The following is a 15,394-nucleotide window of genomic DNA, read 5'->3' as shown; positions in this document are numbered from 1 at the left end:
CACAACATAGAATAGGAAAAAAAAAAAACAAAAAAAAAAAACACGCTAAACACCAAGGCAAGCAAGACAGACGAGAAGTGGTTTCAACAGGACAGCATCTCTGGCCCAATTTGAGACACTCTCGCACTGTACTCCCTCTTTTAATGCACTTTAGACATTGCACATAACACACACACACACACAAAAAAAACAAACAAAAAAAACAGTAAAATAAGAAAAGATAGGGACTGATGAGATGTGGGGAAAGGTTATCTTATATTATATTATATTATATTATATTATTTTATTACATCATATTATATTTTATACAGGATTGACAATGGCAATTGTTACATAGGAGGAAGGATGGAAATAACACAATATGGGCAATATGGTTATGTATGGCAGTATGGCAGTACGATTTCAGACAATGAATAAGGGTCTTATCAAGCGAAACGATCACTCATTTAAAAAAAAAAAAAACAACAACAACAACAACCAAAGTTTAAGTTTTATAAGCTCAAATGGTTTTTATAAGTTTGCTCTGTTCTGTGATGCACGTTTGTGACTCTCCTATTCGAACTTGTTCATCAAAATGAACTAATCTTTTTTGTCAACTTGTTCATTTCGTTCGTTGAATAAACCAAATGACACGAAAAAAAGATTTGTTCATTTTGATAAACGAGTTCAAACAGGAGAGTCACGAACGCACATCACAGAACAGAGCAAGGCGACCATTTGAGCTTATAAAACGTCTCGGTTACGGATGTAACCCTCGTTCCCTGAGTAGGGAACGGAGACGTTACGTCAGAAGTGACGGAGATTGGGGGTTTCGCATAGAAAGCCAATCCTCTTCGAGTATTTAAAAACGAGCCAATGGCGTGCAATGCCTTGGGGCTGCGGAAATTTGCATAGCGTACTCCGCCCTACTCCGTGAGTATAAAAGGAGGAAGTGAACGCAACCGCAGTATGTCTTCGCTGAGGAGCCAAGACTGAACTCGGCGTCTACCCAGCGATACAGCAGAAGTGGCAGGGAGACGTAACGTTCCCTTTCGTAGTCACTTTGAGTTACATCAGAAGTGACGGAGATTGGGGGTCTGTGCCATCACGCCATCTTCAAGCTGTCTACCAGTGCCCTGCGAAAGTCTGGACCCCTCCTCTTTTTTTTTTTTTTTTTAATCCCACTTTAACACAGGATTACCAAGGTACACTGGGAAACATATCCCGGGAGGGACATGCTACCAGCTGCCTACCAAAGGGAGGACTTACAAATACGCATATGGCCACATAGGAACGCATATGGAAACACTGGAGCACCAACCGCAGGTGGCTACTAAAATTTAACTCCAGGGGTGGCAGATGGCTTGCCAAGGGAAGACACATGCTCAGAGAGGCTTACAGTGGAAAATACACATGAGACGGTTACCATGGGGAACCGTGCACATGGAGGCACCTAGCCAGCATCCAGAGCAACAGCAGTGGTGCCCGCATCGTCGGTGCTGGAGGACTCAAGACTTCAATGGAAGAACTGAGGAGATATCGCACTTATCCAGTCCGGGGAGTGGAATGGCGAGCAAGCGAAGACACCTAAGCGGGTCCAGTACTGGCGGAAACGAGTACGTGAGAGGACACCGGCTCAATTCGCAGATTATAGAATCTGGCGAAGGTGTTGGGTGTCGCCCAGCCTGCAGCTCTGCAGATGTCTGTTAGCGAGGCGCCGTGCGCTAGAGCTCAAGAGGAGGCCACACTCCGAGTGGAATGGGCCGTCACACCAAGGGGGCACGGACGGCCTTGCTGCTGGTAAGACAAAGCAATGGCGTCCACTATCCAGTGGGACAGCCGTTGCTTTGAGAGAGCTCTTCCCTTCTGGCTCCCCCATGACAGACAAAGAGCTGGTCTGAGGTCCTGAAACACCGCGTTCTGTCGACATAGGTGCGGAGAGCACGTACCGGACAGAGCAGTGCCAAGGCTGGGTCTGCCTCCTCCAGGGGCAGCGCTTGCAGGTTCACCACCTGGTCCCGGAAGGGAGTGGTGGGAACCTTGGGCACATATCCAGGCCGGGGTCTCAGGATCACGTGAGAGTAAGCCGGCCCGAACTCCAGGCACGCTTCGTCAACGGAGAATGCGTGCAGGTCCCCCACCCTCTTGATGGAGGCCAATGCAACCAGGAGTGCTGTCTTCATGGACAGAAAATTTAACTCTACCGATTGCAAAGGCTCAAAGGGATGCCTCTGCAGTGCACTTAAAACTACCGAGAGGTCCCAAGAGGGTACGAGGGGAGGACGAGGCAGATGAAGCCTCCTCGCTCCCCTCAGGAACCTGATGACCAGGTCGTGCTTCCCTAAGGACTTACCTTCCACTGCTTCATGAGAAGCGGCAATGGCCGCGACGTAAACCTTAAGGGTGGAGGGCGACAGCCTGCGCTCCAACCCTTCTTGCAGGAAGGAAAGCACAACCGCGATTGAACATCTCCGGGGGTCTTCTCCGCAAGAAGAACACCAATTGACGAAGAGGTTCCACTTCAACGCATAAAGGTGTCTCGTGGACAACGCTCTTGCGGAAGTGATGGTTGCCGCCACCGCAGGTGGCAGCGACTTCAAACCTGCCTCGTCCCGTCCAGGAGCCACACGTGCAGCCTCCAAAGATCGGGACGAGGGTGCCACAGAGTGCCCCGTCTCTGAGAGAGTAGGTCCTGTCTCAGAGGAATAGGCCAAGGAGGTGCTGTCGCGAGGAGCATGAGTTCGGAGAACCACGTCTTGGTGGGCCAATAGGGGGCTACCAGCAAGACCTGCTCCTCGTCCTCCTTGATCTTGCACAACACCCGTGCAAGGAGGCTCACTGGGGGAAACGCATACTTGCGTGGGCCCCGTGGCCAGCTGTGCGCCAGCGCATCTGAGCCGAGCGTACCCTCGGTCAGGGAATAAAACTGGGCGCAGTGGGATGAGTCCCTCGAGGCGAACAGATCTATCTGTGCCTCCCCGAACTGGTCCCAAATCAGCTGGACCGACTGGGGATGGAGTCGCCATTCGCCGGAGATAGGACGGACCCGTGACAGTTCGTCGGCTGCCAGGTTCCGGTCACCAGGAATGTATACTGCACGAAGGGACCTCAGGTGCTTCTGACTCCATAACAAGAGGTGGCGGGCGAGCTGCGACAACCGGCGTGAGCGTAGACCCCCCTGGTGGTTGATGTACGCTACTGCCGTAGCGTTGTCTGAACGGACAAGCACATGCTGGCCCGTGAGCAACGCCCGGAAGAGTAAGGTTCAATGCTTTGCTGCATACCTCGGTTGTAACAAGTGGTTATTTCAGTCAAAGTTGCTCTTCTATCAGCTTGAATCAGTCAGCCCATTCTCCTCTGACCTCTAGCATCAACTGGGGTGAAACGATACACAAAAATCACGGTTCGGTACGTACCTTGGTTTTAAAGACACAGTTCCGTACGTTTTCGATACAGCAGAAAGAAATGCCAGAGAAATTTCAAACTGGTTACAGTTAGTGTTACTATATTAAATCCATGGTGAAAGCTGCTGGTCTGTGGACGTAAAGTATTACTAGTTCATTCACGGCATAATCTCCTGGATTCCATGTCAGCGCTGTTTGATCTAATAGAGATCTACGGTTACTAATGAGCACTTTAACGCTCTTAAATGTTAATATAACACTCATATTTACCATTTTAACACTCTTGAGTCTGGAGCCATATTTAACACTGGAGTTTTTGCTGTGTACAACATCAAGAGACAGGCTCTGCTAAGCCATTTTTATTTTTTAGTTGTTTCAATTTTTAATTATAACTTAATTATTTAAGGTAGATTTTAACTTATCACAAAGACTATTTGAGTAGTCTTGAAATAACCTAATAAAGGAAATAAAAGTTTTGACACAAGGGTACAAATATAAGGTACATTGGAGGGTACAGTCCCAGTGACAAGCCATTGTATCCATAAAGGTACAATTATGTACTTTATTTTCTGAGAGTCTATCTTTCAGCATACAAACATACAAAAATGTACGTTTTGTACCTGTAAATATTATTATTAATATTATCTCATTATTAATCTTATTAATCTTATAGTAATCTTATTATTAATTACTAAGCGAACCTTTGGTCTAACAAACCTTTGGTACCTAGTTAACCATTCTCATTTGTTTTTATGATAATCAAATGAAAAGAGTTTAATCTCTAAAAACTGTTTAGTGTATAACGCTAGTATATTGGGCATTTATTAAAGGGCACCTATTATGCCCCTTTTTACAAGATGTAATATTGGTCTCGGGTGTCCCCAGAATGTATTTGTGAAGTTTCAGCTCAAAATACCCCATAGTTAATTTATTATAACCATTTGAAAATGTCATTTTGGGACCTGATTAAAAATGAGCTGTTATGGGTGTCTGCCACCTTAATGCAAATGAGCTGCATATCCCCGCCCTGCCTTTGGATGAGGGCGTAACATGAAACCTATGGCAGTCGGTAAGCAGCATAGACATATACACTATGGGTAAGCAGAAGGGGAGAGTGAGAGACGCGCTGTTTTGAATGTCATTCAGCGTACGTTTGAATCGGAATATATAAATAGTACTAAGAGACTCCGGCAGAATAAACACATGAGAATGGACCAGAACGTCTCGTTATGGTTATTTGATACATTTATGTAATTATAGAGTTGTTGTTATCGCGTCTTTTTGCAAGTATGGATGTGCAACACACACACACACACACACACACACACACACGCACACACACACAGACACACACAAACACTAATGCTGGCGCATTTTTTTTTAAAACTACATACACATTCTGTGATAAAGTTACGTACAAGCGAAATTACATTTATGCGAGGGACCTGTGGCGTCATGTTTACTTGTCATACAGGTGCTTCTGTGGCAAATGTGAGGAGATGGCTAACTTAAAGAACAACAACATATATGCAGTTTTTAATACAATATCTTTAAATATATATTTATAAACGTGTGTTTACACACTATACAAACAATGTTTAAATTATATACACAGACATCCTATGTCGACAACAACTTTAGACGCATAATTTAATTGTTGTTGAATTGGCTGACAGACTGAAATGACTATTTGCTCAAAAATCATAAAATACACTTACTAGAGGTGACGTTGGATCGCAAGCAGTAGACGACAATCCACATGTGAGGATTAATTTTTAAGCCACAACAACAGGATTAAAAATGGAATACCTAAGATTTTTGCATTAAAATATACCAAAATCACAAGGCCAGTGGGTAACACTTTATTTTACGACCCGCAAATAACTGTGTAAGTACACCGAAATTACGGTGTACGTTTCTGTAATTATAGTGTACTTCCGTCTAAGTATAAGGGAACAATATTTTAAGTTTGGGGTAATAAAGGGGTAACAAGCACCACTTTAATTTACAACCCGCAGGAGTTACACTTGCCCTGTAACTACGCAGAACAAGGGGGTAACAAACGCTACTTACTATATATATATATATATATGAATGCACGTGAATTTATGTATGCCTATATACATTACACAAACACATGTATAACCCTAAACCATTTAAATAAATTAATTGTGTGTGTATGTATATCTAATATATATATATATATATATATATATATATATATATATATATATATTATAATATAATTATATAATATTTTATATATCTTTTAAATAATATAATAATATGTTATATATTTATATTATTTAAAAAAAAATATTATATACATCAGGTTACCATAAGTTAGCTAACAACGTTAGTGAAGTGTTGGTCACGTAAGCTATCGCTGAAATTAACCTACTATCTTCCAATATACATTTATTAGATCTGGCTACATAACATATAACTACACACTAGATTCATGAGAGGTCGGCTAATGTGTGTATAAGTAAAAAATACAGTAATTTCATTAATTTACCAGCGAGTGTACTTCGGAAGCACTGAGAATGAATGGGGTTCAATGCTGGAACTATCAGTGGTTGGAACTATTGGCGGCTCCATGACACGCGTTACTTCCACATTCCTAAGTTACAATGGCGGTCTATGGCAGTGTCGGAACGTTCTCAATACATGGCTCTGGTAAACACGAAGTGGACTGTCTTTATAAAGTATCTTCTTATTAAACGGTCTGTACACTTACAATGTTCTCAATGCTTCGTTATGCAGGGACCCTCATTATGTTACTGTGTTAGTGTGGGGCTATTTTGAGCCTTAATTAGTGGTATTAACTAGAGATTTCTTTTTACTTATTATATGCCGCCATATAATAACGTTATACGCTAAACCGTTTTAGAGATAAAACTCTTTACATTCGATTATCATGAAAACAAATCTCAGAGAACGGTTGACTAGGCACCGATGTTTTATTAGACCAAAGGTTTATTTTGCGCCGGAGACTTGGCTGTGCCAACATCATTCACATTTTTTTATCAGAATGTTACCTTTAAGCAGCAACATTATGTCAAGGCAAATAAGCCTTTTTAGTGTCAAAAATGTGTATTTTCCCTATATATTTTATACACTTTTTCTTTGACTTACCTTCCTTATTTTCCTCCTATCTGCAGATCATAAGTAAAGAGTCTCTGTCACCAACATGAGTTGGAGCTTTCTCACTCGACTACTGGAGGAAATCCACAACCACTCCACGTTTGTGGGGAAAGTTTGGCTAACTGTCTTAATCATTTTCCGGATTGTTCTGACTGCAGTGGGAGGTGAATCAATCTATTCAGATGAGCAGACGAAGTTCACCTGCAACACTAAGCAACCTGGCTGTGACAACGTATGCTATGATTCCTTTGCCCCACTCTCACATGTCCGGTTCTGGGTTTTCCAGATAATCATGATATCCACCCCCTCTGTCATGTATCTGGGTTATGCCATCCATAAGATCGCCCGTACCTCGGAGGAGGAATGGCGTAAAAGCCAGATTTATCAAAAGAGGAGCCGCAACACTCAGTGGAGAAATGGACATCACCTAGAGGAGGTCTGTGGAAATGTAGATAATGAGGAGGAGGATACAGAGCCAATGATCTATGAAGAAGACACTTTGGATATGCAGGAGGTCAAACCAGAGATGGACAAGGGCAAAGGCCTTGATCCAATAAAGCATGATGGCCGCCGTAGGATAATGCAAGAAGGCTTGATGAGAATGTATGTGCTTCAGCTTTTGTCCCGTGCCATCTTTGAGGTGGGATTCCTCACGGGTCAGTATCTCCTTTATGGCTTCCGTGTTAACCCTTCTTATGTCTGCAATAAGATCCCATGTCCGCACAGAGTAGACTGCTTTGTTTCACGACCCACTGAGAAGACCATCTTTTTACTCATCATGTATGTGGTGAGCTGTCTTTGTCTGCTGCTCAATGTTTGTGAGATGTTCCACTTGGGGATTGGTACCTTCCGTGACAGTCTTCGTAAACGTCGAAACCAGGGCCAACGACATTCCTATGGCTACCCTTACTCTAGGAAAATTTCTAGTTCTCCACCAGGGTACAACCTTGTGGTTAAATCGGACAAACCAGGTCACATTCCTAACAGTATCATCTTACATGACCAGAACATGGGCAGAGTTGTTTCAGAACAGCATTGCACAAGTCCTGATGAGAATATTCCATCTGACCTGGCTACCTTGCACCACCATTTACGAGTTGCACAGGAACAACTTGACATGGCATTTCAGACATATAACACAAAAAATGGTCATCTTTCCATAACTAGCAGCCCAGTGTCTGGTGGCACAATGACTGAGCAGAACCGGGTCAATACAGCTCAGGAGAAACAGGGTGCACGACCTAAAGCAAGCACTGAGAGGGCAGGGACAATAGTAAAAAATGGAAAGACATCTGTGTGGATTTAATGGCAAACTCTTACCTGACTAGTTGAACCATTATCCTCAGAAAACCTTTTGTCTCAGCCAATGGAAACTACAGTCAGATAGGGCATGATTGAGGATCATGTCCCCAGGTTAAACAATAAACAAAAATAAAAAAATAAATATTGTAGAAGGGTAGTATTCATTTCTAAAACTCTCTTTACAATGCATTAATGTATTCCCCTTTTCAGAATAATTCTTAATGGACTTTTATTTAATGATATATATATATATATATATATATATATAGCATTTTATATTAAGTGTTATGCTTCTCTATATTCCAAAGCATGCAGGTGTATTGACCGTCTTGGAAATCTGTTAAACAATTTAGTCTTTAATGGATCATTGATTTAATTGAACTATATAAGAACAACCCCATATGTATCTACACCATTTAAATAGTCCTCACATATGTTCTCCTTCTCCTATTGTTATTAGTCTCTGGCTCTGTTCCAAACCCAAACAAGCTGACCACCTAGCCCTAAGTTTTAATTTATTTGCATGCTGGTGATGCCAAGGCTATTCCAGTCAGTAAGCAAAAAGATTTTGCTCCTAAAATTCCTAATTTAACGACAGCATCACATTTATACTTTGTGGATAAAGCAATCCCTGAATGCATTGTAATAAAAGTGTGATCAAATATGGATGCAAGTTGCAAGAAGCTCAACTATAAATATACTTGCTGTACATCATATAGAAATTTATCAATTGAAATTGTAATCGTAATCTTAACAAAAAATGCATTTTCACACAAGTGTCTGTGCTATGTATGTTTGGCCTTATTTCAACATCTTTATTATTAAATAATAATAAAAAAAAATCTTTAGCTTAGCAATATGTGGTTTATGCCAAACTCAATTGAAATCAATTGCGAGCGTCAATTTTCTTGTATGATCACATGATGAGTTGTGTGATGATGAGTGATCTTTAACATTGTTGTTATGTAAAGTGGTTTCACATTGTATGGGATGCTGCCTTAAAGGAGTAGTTCACTTTTGAAAAAACCTTTGCTGATAATTTACTCACCCCCATGTCATCCAAGATGTCCATGTCTTTCTTTCTTGAGTCGAAAAGAAATTAAGGTTTTTGATGAAAACATTCCAGGATTTTTCTCCATATAATGGACTTCAGTGGGAACCAGACGGTTCAAGTTCCAAAAGAAACTTTAAGTACAAACTCCAAACTTGTTCAAAGGGCTTTAAACGATTCCAGACGATGAAGGGGTCTTATCAAGACCCCTTAAGGGTCTTATCAAGCGAAACGATCGCTCGTTTTATAAATAAATAAAAAAGTTTAAGTTTTACAAGCTCAAACGCTCGCCTTGCTCTGTTCTGTAACGCACTCCTGTTTGAACTCGTTCATCAAAATAAACAAATCTTTTTCCGAGTCATTTGGTTCATTCGGCGAAAGAAAGGAACGAATTGATTCGGAAAAAGATTTGTTCATTTTGTTGAACGAGTTCGAACAGGAGAGTCACGAACGTGCACCACAGAACAGAGCAAGCCGAGCGTTTATAAAACTTAAACTTTGTTATTTTTTTTTAAAAAAATGAGCGATCGTTTCGCTTGATAAGACCCTTATTTATCGTCTGGAATCATTTAAAGTCCTTTGAATAAGTTTGCAGTTTGTACTGAAAGTTTCTTTTGGAACTTGAACCGTCTGGTTCCCACTTAAGTCCATTATATGGAGAAAAATCATGGAATGTTTTCATTAAAAACCTTAATTTTTTTTCGACTGAAGAAAGAAAGACATGGACATCTTGGATGACATGGGGGTGAGTTTAAATTTCAGCAAAAGTTTTTTGAAAAGTGAACAAATCCTTTAAAAGATAGCAACCTTTTTAGACAAGGTTTTGGAACAGAGCCTTTAACTCAAAATGATGAGAGAATTTTGGGGTGGAGTATCCATTTAATCAATCTTAAAAAAATGCTATGATGATTTCCATGCTACAAAAACACATTAAAAGTATTATAAAAGTGGTTCAAATTGGGTGCTATATTCCAAGTCTCCTGAAGCCATGTAACAGCTCTGTTTAAATCATTATTCACTGAAAACCGTGACATTTGAATTTATGACAGTTCATGAGTAAAGTAGCATGTTAAAGCTCCAGTAGGTAACTTTTGAGAAAAGTTGACTTAGCCTGAAAATTTGAACAAGCACAACTTACAGGTCCCCTTGCTATCTGCTGCGCTACAGCCCTCCCTCCACAGCTCCCTCTTCCGCTCCTCCATGAAAGATGCAAGACTGTTGTGTCTCAGGTGTGGTTCATTATCACTCACGCCACCGGCCTCGCGCCGCTCTCATGTCCTTGTCCCTCGGCCTCGTCCTGCTTGCCACAATATTATTTCAGCAGCATGACAAGCCAGTGAATTAGCAGGTTTCATTTGTTGCTTTGCACAGTGCGTGACATTTTATCTACATGGGCTCTATCTAATTCTTTCTTTATTGCTTATTTATCGTCATCACTTTTCCCTTTTACCCGTCTTTGTTTTATGAGCAGGTGCCACTCACGAAATTGGCAGTTTAGGTTGTTTCTCCACCACTAGCAAAGCTGCAGCACACAGGCAATCTTGAGTTTGGTTTGAATGACGGCACACTGTGCAAGAGAGGGGTGTGATCAGCGCGTACACAAGCGTGATTGACACTGCAAATACATTCCTCCTGGCTCTGATTGGTTGTTTCTGACCGGGAGCGGTGTATTTCTGCAAATGGCAATAGGAACACTGGTACCCCTATTCCACCAACAAGAAACAGGTGCTGGCTCAGAGCTAGAGCTAGTGCTGGTTTTGAGTTGGTTCGACTGATGAGCTTTCAAAGAACCGGTTTGCCTTTCCACAGGCTAGAGAGCCATAACAGAGCCAGATCTTATGTCACTAGCTGCGTTTCCATTACCCTTCAATTTGCGCAAATTGAATTTGCGAAATGAAATACGCTCAATGGAAACACATCAATTTCGCAAAAAAGTTTTTACGCTCGCATGAGGAGATTTTTCAGGCAATTCGAAAACGGAATGCAATGGAAACGGATTTTGCGCATTTACAGTCACCTGACTTAGAAGACGGAGTGTGTTTTAGGTCCGCGTCCGCAAATAATAATAATAATAATAATCATCATAGCCTATTATAACATTTATTAGGCTATATGTAGAAGACGCTTTTATCCAAAAAAGGAACAAAGCAATTCGTCACATCTCATTCATAGTACAGGTTGGACAATAATAATAATAATAATAATAGGGCTAAGATTATCACAAATAAACACTCGATTTTGACCAATATCCAAGAGTGTGTGCGGAGTTTGGAGCACGCACTGGATGGCAGACAGGCGAGGGCGCGCCGTGAACACTTTCAATTTCCCATCAACAGTGGAATCAACTTAAAATACTCTATCATTTCTGGTTATACAGAAAATAATAATACATTATTCGCAACTACTTTTATTTGCGTAATGTCACAATAACAAGAAAACGTTGTGCTTTTGTAAAATAACATAAAACAATCAGGCACGCTTTATGATCTTCGTGAACTGGAGCGCGAGAACTGAAACAATATCCTTTATAGACTAAAGCTTGAAATGTCCACTTTAAAAAGAACAAATTCGAATCGTAAACTAATACCTTCTGATTATGTAATCCGTATGTAAGGTGCAGTTCTCTCTAAAGGTGCATCCGGAGATTATGTTTTTAGCTCGTTATTTTTTCAGACGCATTTATAATAACTCACCTGTAGCCTAGGCCCTACAGCACTTATGGCTATCCATGTTCTAATTTGGCCTTAGAGAACCAGTAAAATCTACATTTTTTTCCCATATTAATTTGTGAATATTTTAAATGTTTTAAAGGGGGCAAAAAGTCATAAACAAATATCTGAAATTTCGTTGAGATTGTGGTCAAACTAAAATGATGGTGTTCAACTTTGCATTTTAAAAATACAACCATTCATTATTAGTTTTGCAACGACCGTTTGGACATAATACGAGATAGAGTTCTTTATTAAATTATTAATAAAAAAGAAACAATAATTACAGTAATAGTCTCTCTAAACCTCAAAGAAATGCCATCAAGACATCGAAGCAGAAATAAGGGAGAAACACCAGGAACTCTGTCTTTCCCTGCCATTAATGCTTGGATAACACACCACGTCTCCTTCCATTTATAATAATAATGTCTAGTGTGGTTCATGGCTCTGAAATAGGTTATAAACCTACCAAAGTCCATTGCCATGATTTTTGGAATGACTTACCGTGAGAGGGAAAAAAAAGACGTTTTAGTCGCATAACATCGGTTAATGGAAACACCGCCATTTCGCAATAGTTTTTTATAGGAATTTGGAAAATATCGCAAAAGTTTTGCGCAAATCTGTAATGAAAACGCGCCTACTGTATACATCTCATGTTGCCCAGCAATGCCAGCGCGACACACACAAACACACCAGGCTTGTTCGAGATGGTTCGGCACTGTGAATCTCGAACTGCAAGAGCAAATCGGAAAAACATTATAAAAAGATTTGATTCAAAAGCATGAGTCGTCCTAAACTCCCCAAACACTCCCGCAGCTCCGATCAGTCCACACTGCTCCGATGCATCTCGAAAAAGCCTTCCATCAACAATGCCGGTTGTTGCTTTACTATTTATGCTCATGGCTTTGCAAACCTACAGTACATCGGTATCCAAACACGGCGAATCCAGCACGTCTGAGCAGCTCGCCGTAACTTGCATTAACTGAGATTACAATCGAGCTGCTATTAGCATGATTAGCTGCTATTTAAAAAATGGCGGTCACAAGTTTCTATTCGTCTTGTTGGTCACGGAAACCCCGCCCCCAGCCACTGACGTAAGCAGTTCTTACTTCTAGACCAGCAATAATTTGGTGCTACTTAAGAACCACTTTTACTGGTTCAGAGCTGGTGCTTTGGTGGTCGAAAAACAAAGAACCGATTTGAAACTAGGCTCTGGCTCCGAACCAGCACCAGCTCTGCCTTGGTGGAAAAGGGGTATGGGAGGAGCCAGAGGAGCTTGATTTTTTTTTCACAGATTATCTGTCTCATAGTCTACTGTCAGGACATAATGACAGTTTTAACAAATATGTAAAAAAAAAAAAAGAAATTGTTTACAGAAGTTACCTACTGCAGCTTTAATTAGATGGCAGTGTGCAATTCATGAACAGATGACTCTTTGGTGTCAGATGTTTTTTTTTAATTTATCAATGTAGTTTACAAGTCTGAAGTTTGACTGTTTTTGAGTTTGATTGACTCAAAGACTTTTGACTTAAAAGGTTGTTGGAGAAGATGTTTGTCAGTAAATAGCAATTTCAATTTCATTCTGTTTCACACAAAACTATCATATGACTTCTGAAGATTTGAAACATAAAGCATGAGTCATATGGACCACTTTTAGCTGTATAAGCGACTTTTGTGAATCTTAATGTGACCATTTAATTTAATTAAATGGACAAGAGCAGTTAGTACAAAAGCTGCTTCTTTTGTGTTTCATTGAAGAGGAAAAAGTCACACAGTTATGGAACAACATGAGGGTGAGTAAGCAACATTTTTTTTTGTTTTGGGTGAACTATTCCTTTTGAATAAGTTTTATATATATATATATATATATATATATATATATATATATATAATTAATGATTTAAAAATTTTCTGGTATTATTTGCATTGTTCCTTGTCAAATTGGGAGGTGTCATTACATTATTCATCAAATAAAAATACATAAGCCTGAATGTCAGCATTAAGTTGGGCAGGTAATCTTCATCACTGCTCACCACATCAGGGACACGGTATAGCCATTCTGGGACTAGGGTGTCCAAAAAGGTGACTTAAAGCAGCGTTACTTGTGATTAAACTTATTTACTATTGTTTCCAAGACCATTATGCATATTTGCAATTTGCAATATGCAATTTATTTCTGAGCTGTCTGGAGTAAAATAGATCCACTTTACCTTTTGGCAAATTGGTGAAAATTCTTATGAATACGTATAATTAGATTCTTACGAAACACAAATTTTAGAAAAAAAGTATAAATGTCCACCCATAAACCTAACCCTTAGTTGGGGTGTAAGCACATCGTACGACAATGCAGGAATGAGATTTTCACCAATTCACCAAAACACACAATTCACCTTTGGCTTAGCCACGCCCTATAATGTAGATTGACCAATCACAGCACAGCCAAGAACGAGCTCCCACAGAGGTCGGACACTTTTTCACAGCGCTCAATTGACTTTCAACACAGGCGTCTCATATTTTTGGTCTCGGCAGGCTATTACCGTCGTAGTTTTATCCAAAATACGGTTAAACGTTGTGCCTCGGGCATTTGCAACACAGATACGCGTTTCCCAGAGAGGTTGGAGGGGGGTGTCCGTTTTTTCCCTTCCCAAAACCGAAGTAAAATCCTGACAAGTGTCGTTTTTGGATTAAACTGTGTGGACGTCCTCAGTCAGCTAAACCCCGCAAAGATCAACAAGGACATCTTTTTTTACTTCTAACAATACTGTGAGTGTGAAGTTATACTAGTTAGACCGTTTTATAATGTTTTACGCTAGCACACGCTGCTAATAAATACAACGTCATACTCGTGTAATGTTAGTCCGTTTGCTTTGTAATAACGATTATAGAAGTGAATAGAGACCTACCCAGCTTTACATGAACAGTGTTGCTCCCTGATATTGTTAGTCCCAGCCTCCGTTTCGATTAGGATCTGCGGTGGTTAGTTATTTGACTGTGAGTGGTAACGTTATGCTTTTGCCTCTATTTTGGATGCCTTTTTGTTTCTTGCGTTTGCATCTCTTGAATATAGCCTTCGAACGCATATTTCAGCCCCTTTTGCTACTTCTATTGGACACTTTATTTGCTGCTTCATAAAAGTTTGATAACATTTCAGCAGGAAGAGCTGTTACAGCATAAGCCATGCAGAGCACAGATGAAGTTTGACGGATGTAGCAACAGTAACTAAGGGGGGCGGTGCTTAGTCAAAGGTGAATTTTTTGAATTGTCATGAGTGTGTAGGGTGTCAATAAATATACTGTTTTTTAAGGATACTGTATATCACAAAATAAGACAGTTGCTTTAACTTTGATGTTTAAGAATTACCACACTTAATTTTTTAATAGGATTTTTGAAAGAAGTTTTGAAAGCTCTGAAATATTTATTGTATATTATGGAAATGGATTTGAGCTGCCTACTATGCGGTAGGTCTTCAACATTTATTTTAGAATCACTGTTCCAAAATGTGCCTTTACCAATTACGATTGTACTGATGATTTGTTTGTGATTATTAAGAAAAATAATAAATGTAGGATTCATTTATCAAGATTTTTTGCCTGTGAGAGTGTTTTAAATCATGGATAAACGTAATTTTCTTCTAGTATAGACTGTTCACAAAAACGTCTCGGTTACGTATGTAACCCTCGTTCCCTGAGTAGGGAACGGAGACGTTACGTCGGATGACGGAGAATGGGGGGTTTCGCATAGAAAGCCAATCCTCTTCGAGTATTAAAAAACGAGCCAATGGCAAAGAAATGCCATGGGTCTGC

At 40.3% G+C, this 15,394-nt stretch overlaps 1 protein-coding gene across 1 annotated transcript; it reads left to right on the top strand.

Moving 5' to 3' along the window:
- The first annotated feature begins 5,714 nt into the window (after positions 1–5,714).
- On the top strand, positions 5,715–15,173 carry LOC148981385 (gap junction gamma-1 protein-like). The gene has a single exon (XM_089130961.1). It carries the CDS (start codon positions 6,577–6,579, stop codon positions 7,834–7,836), a length of 1,260 nt encoding a protein of 419 aa, XP_088987087.1. The 5' UTR covers positions 5,715–6,576; the 3' UTR covers positions 7,837–15,173.
- The last annotated feature ends 221 nt before the right edge of the window (positions 15,174–15,394 follow it).

This window comes from Pimephales promelas, chromosome 5 (assembly GCF_988280905.1).
Source record: "Pimephales promelas chromosome 5, fPimPro1.hap1.1, whole genome shotgun sequence".
In the NCBI taxonomy this organism is placed as follows: domain Eukaryota; kingdom Metazoa; phylum Chordata; class Actinopteri; order Cypriniformes; family Leuciscidae; genus Pimephales; species Pimephales promelas.
The sequence above is the reverse complement of the archived record's forward strand: the minus strand, read 5'-3'. Positions and strand labels throughout refer to the sequence as shown.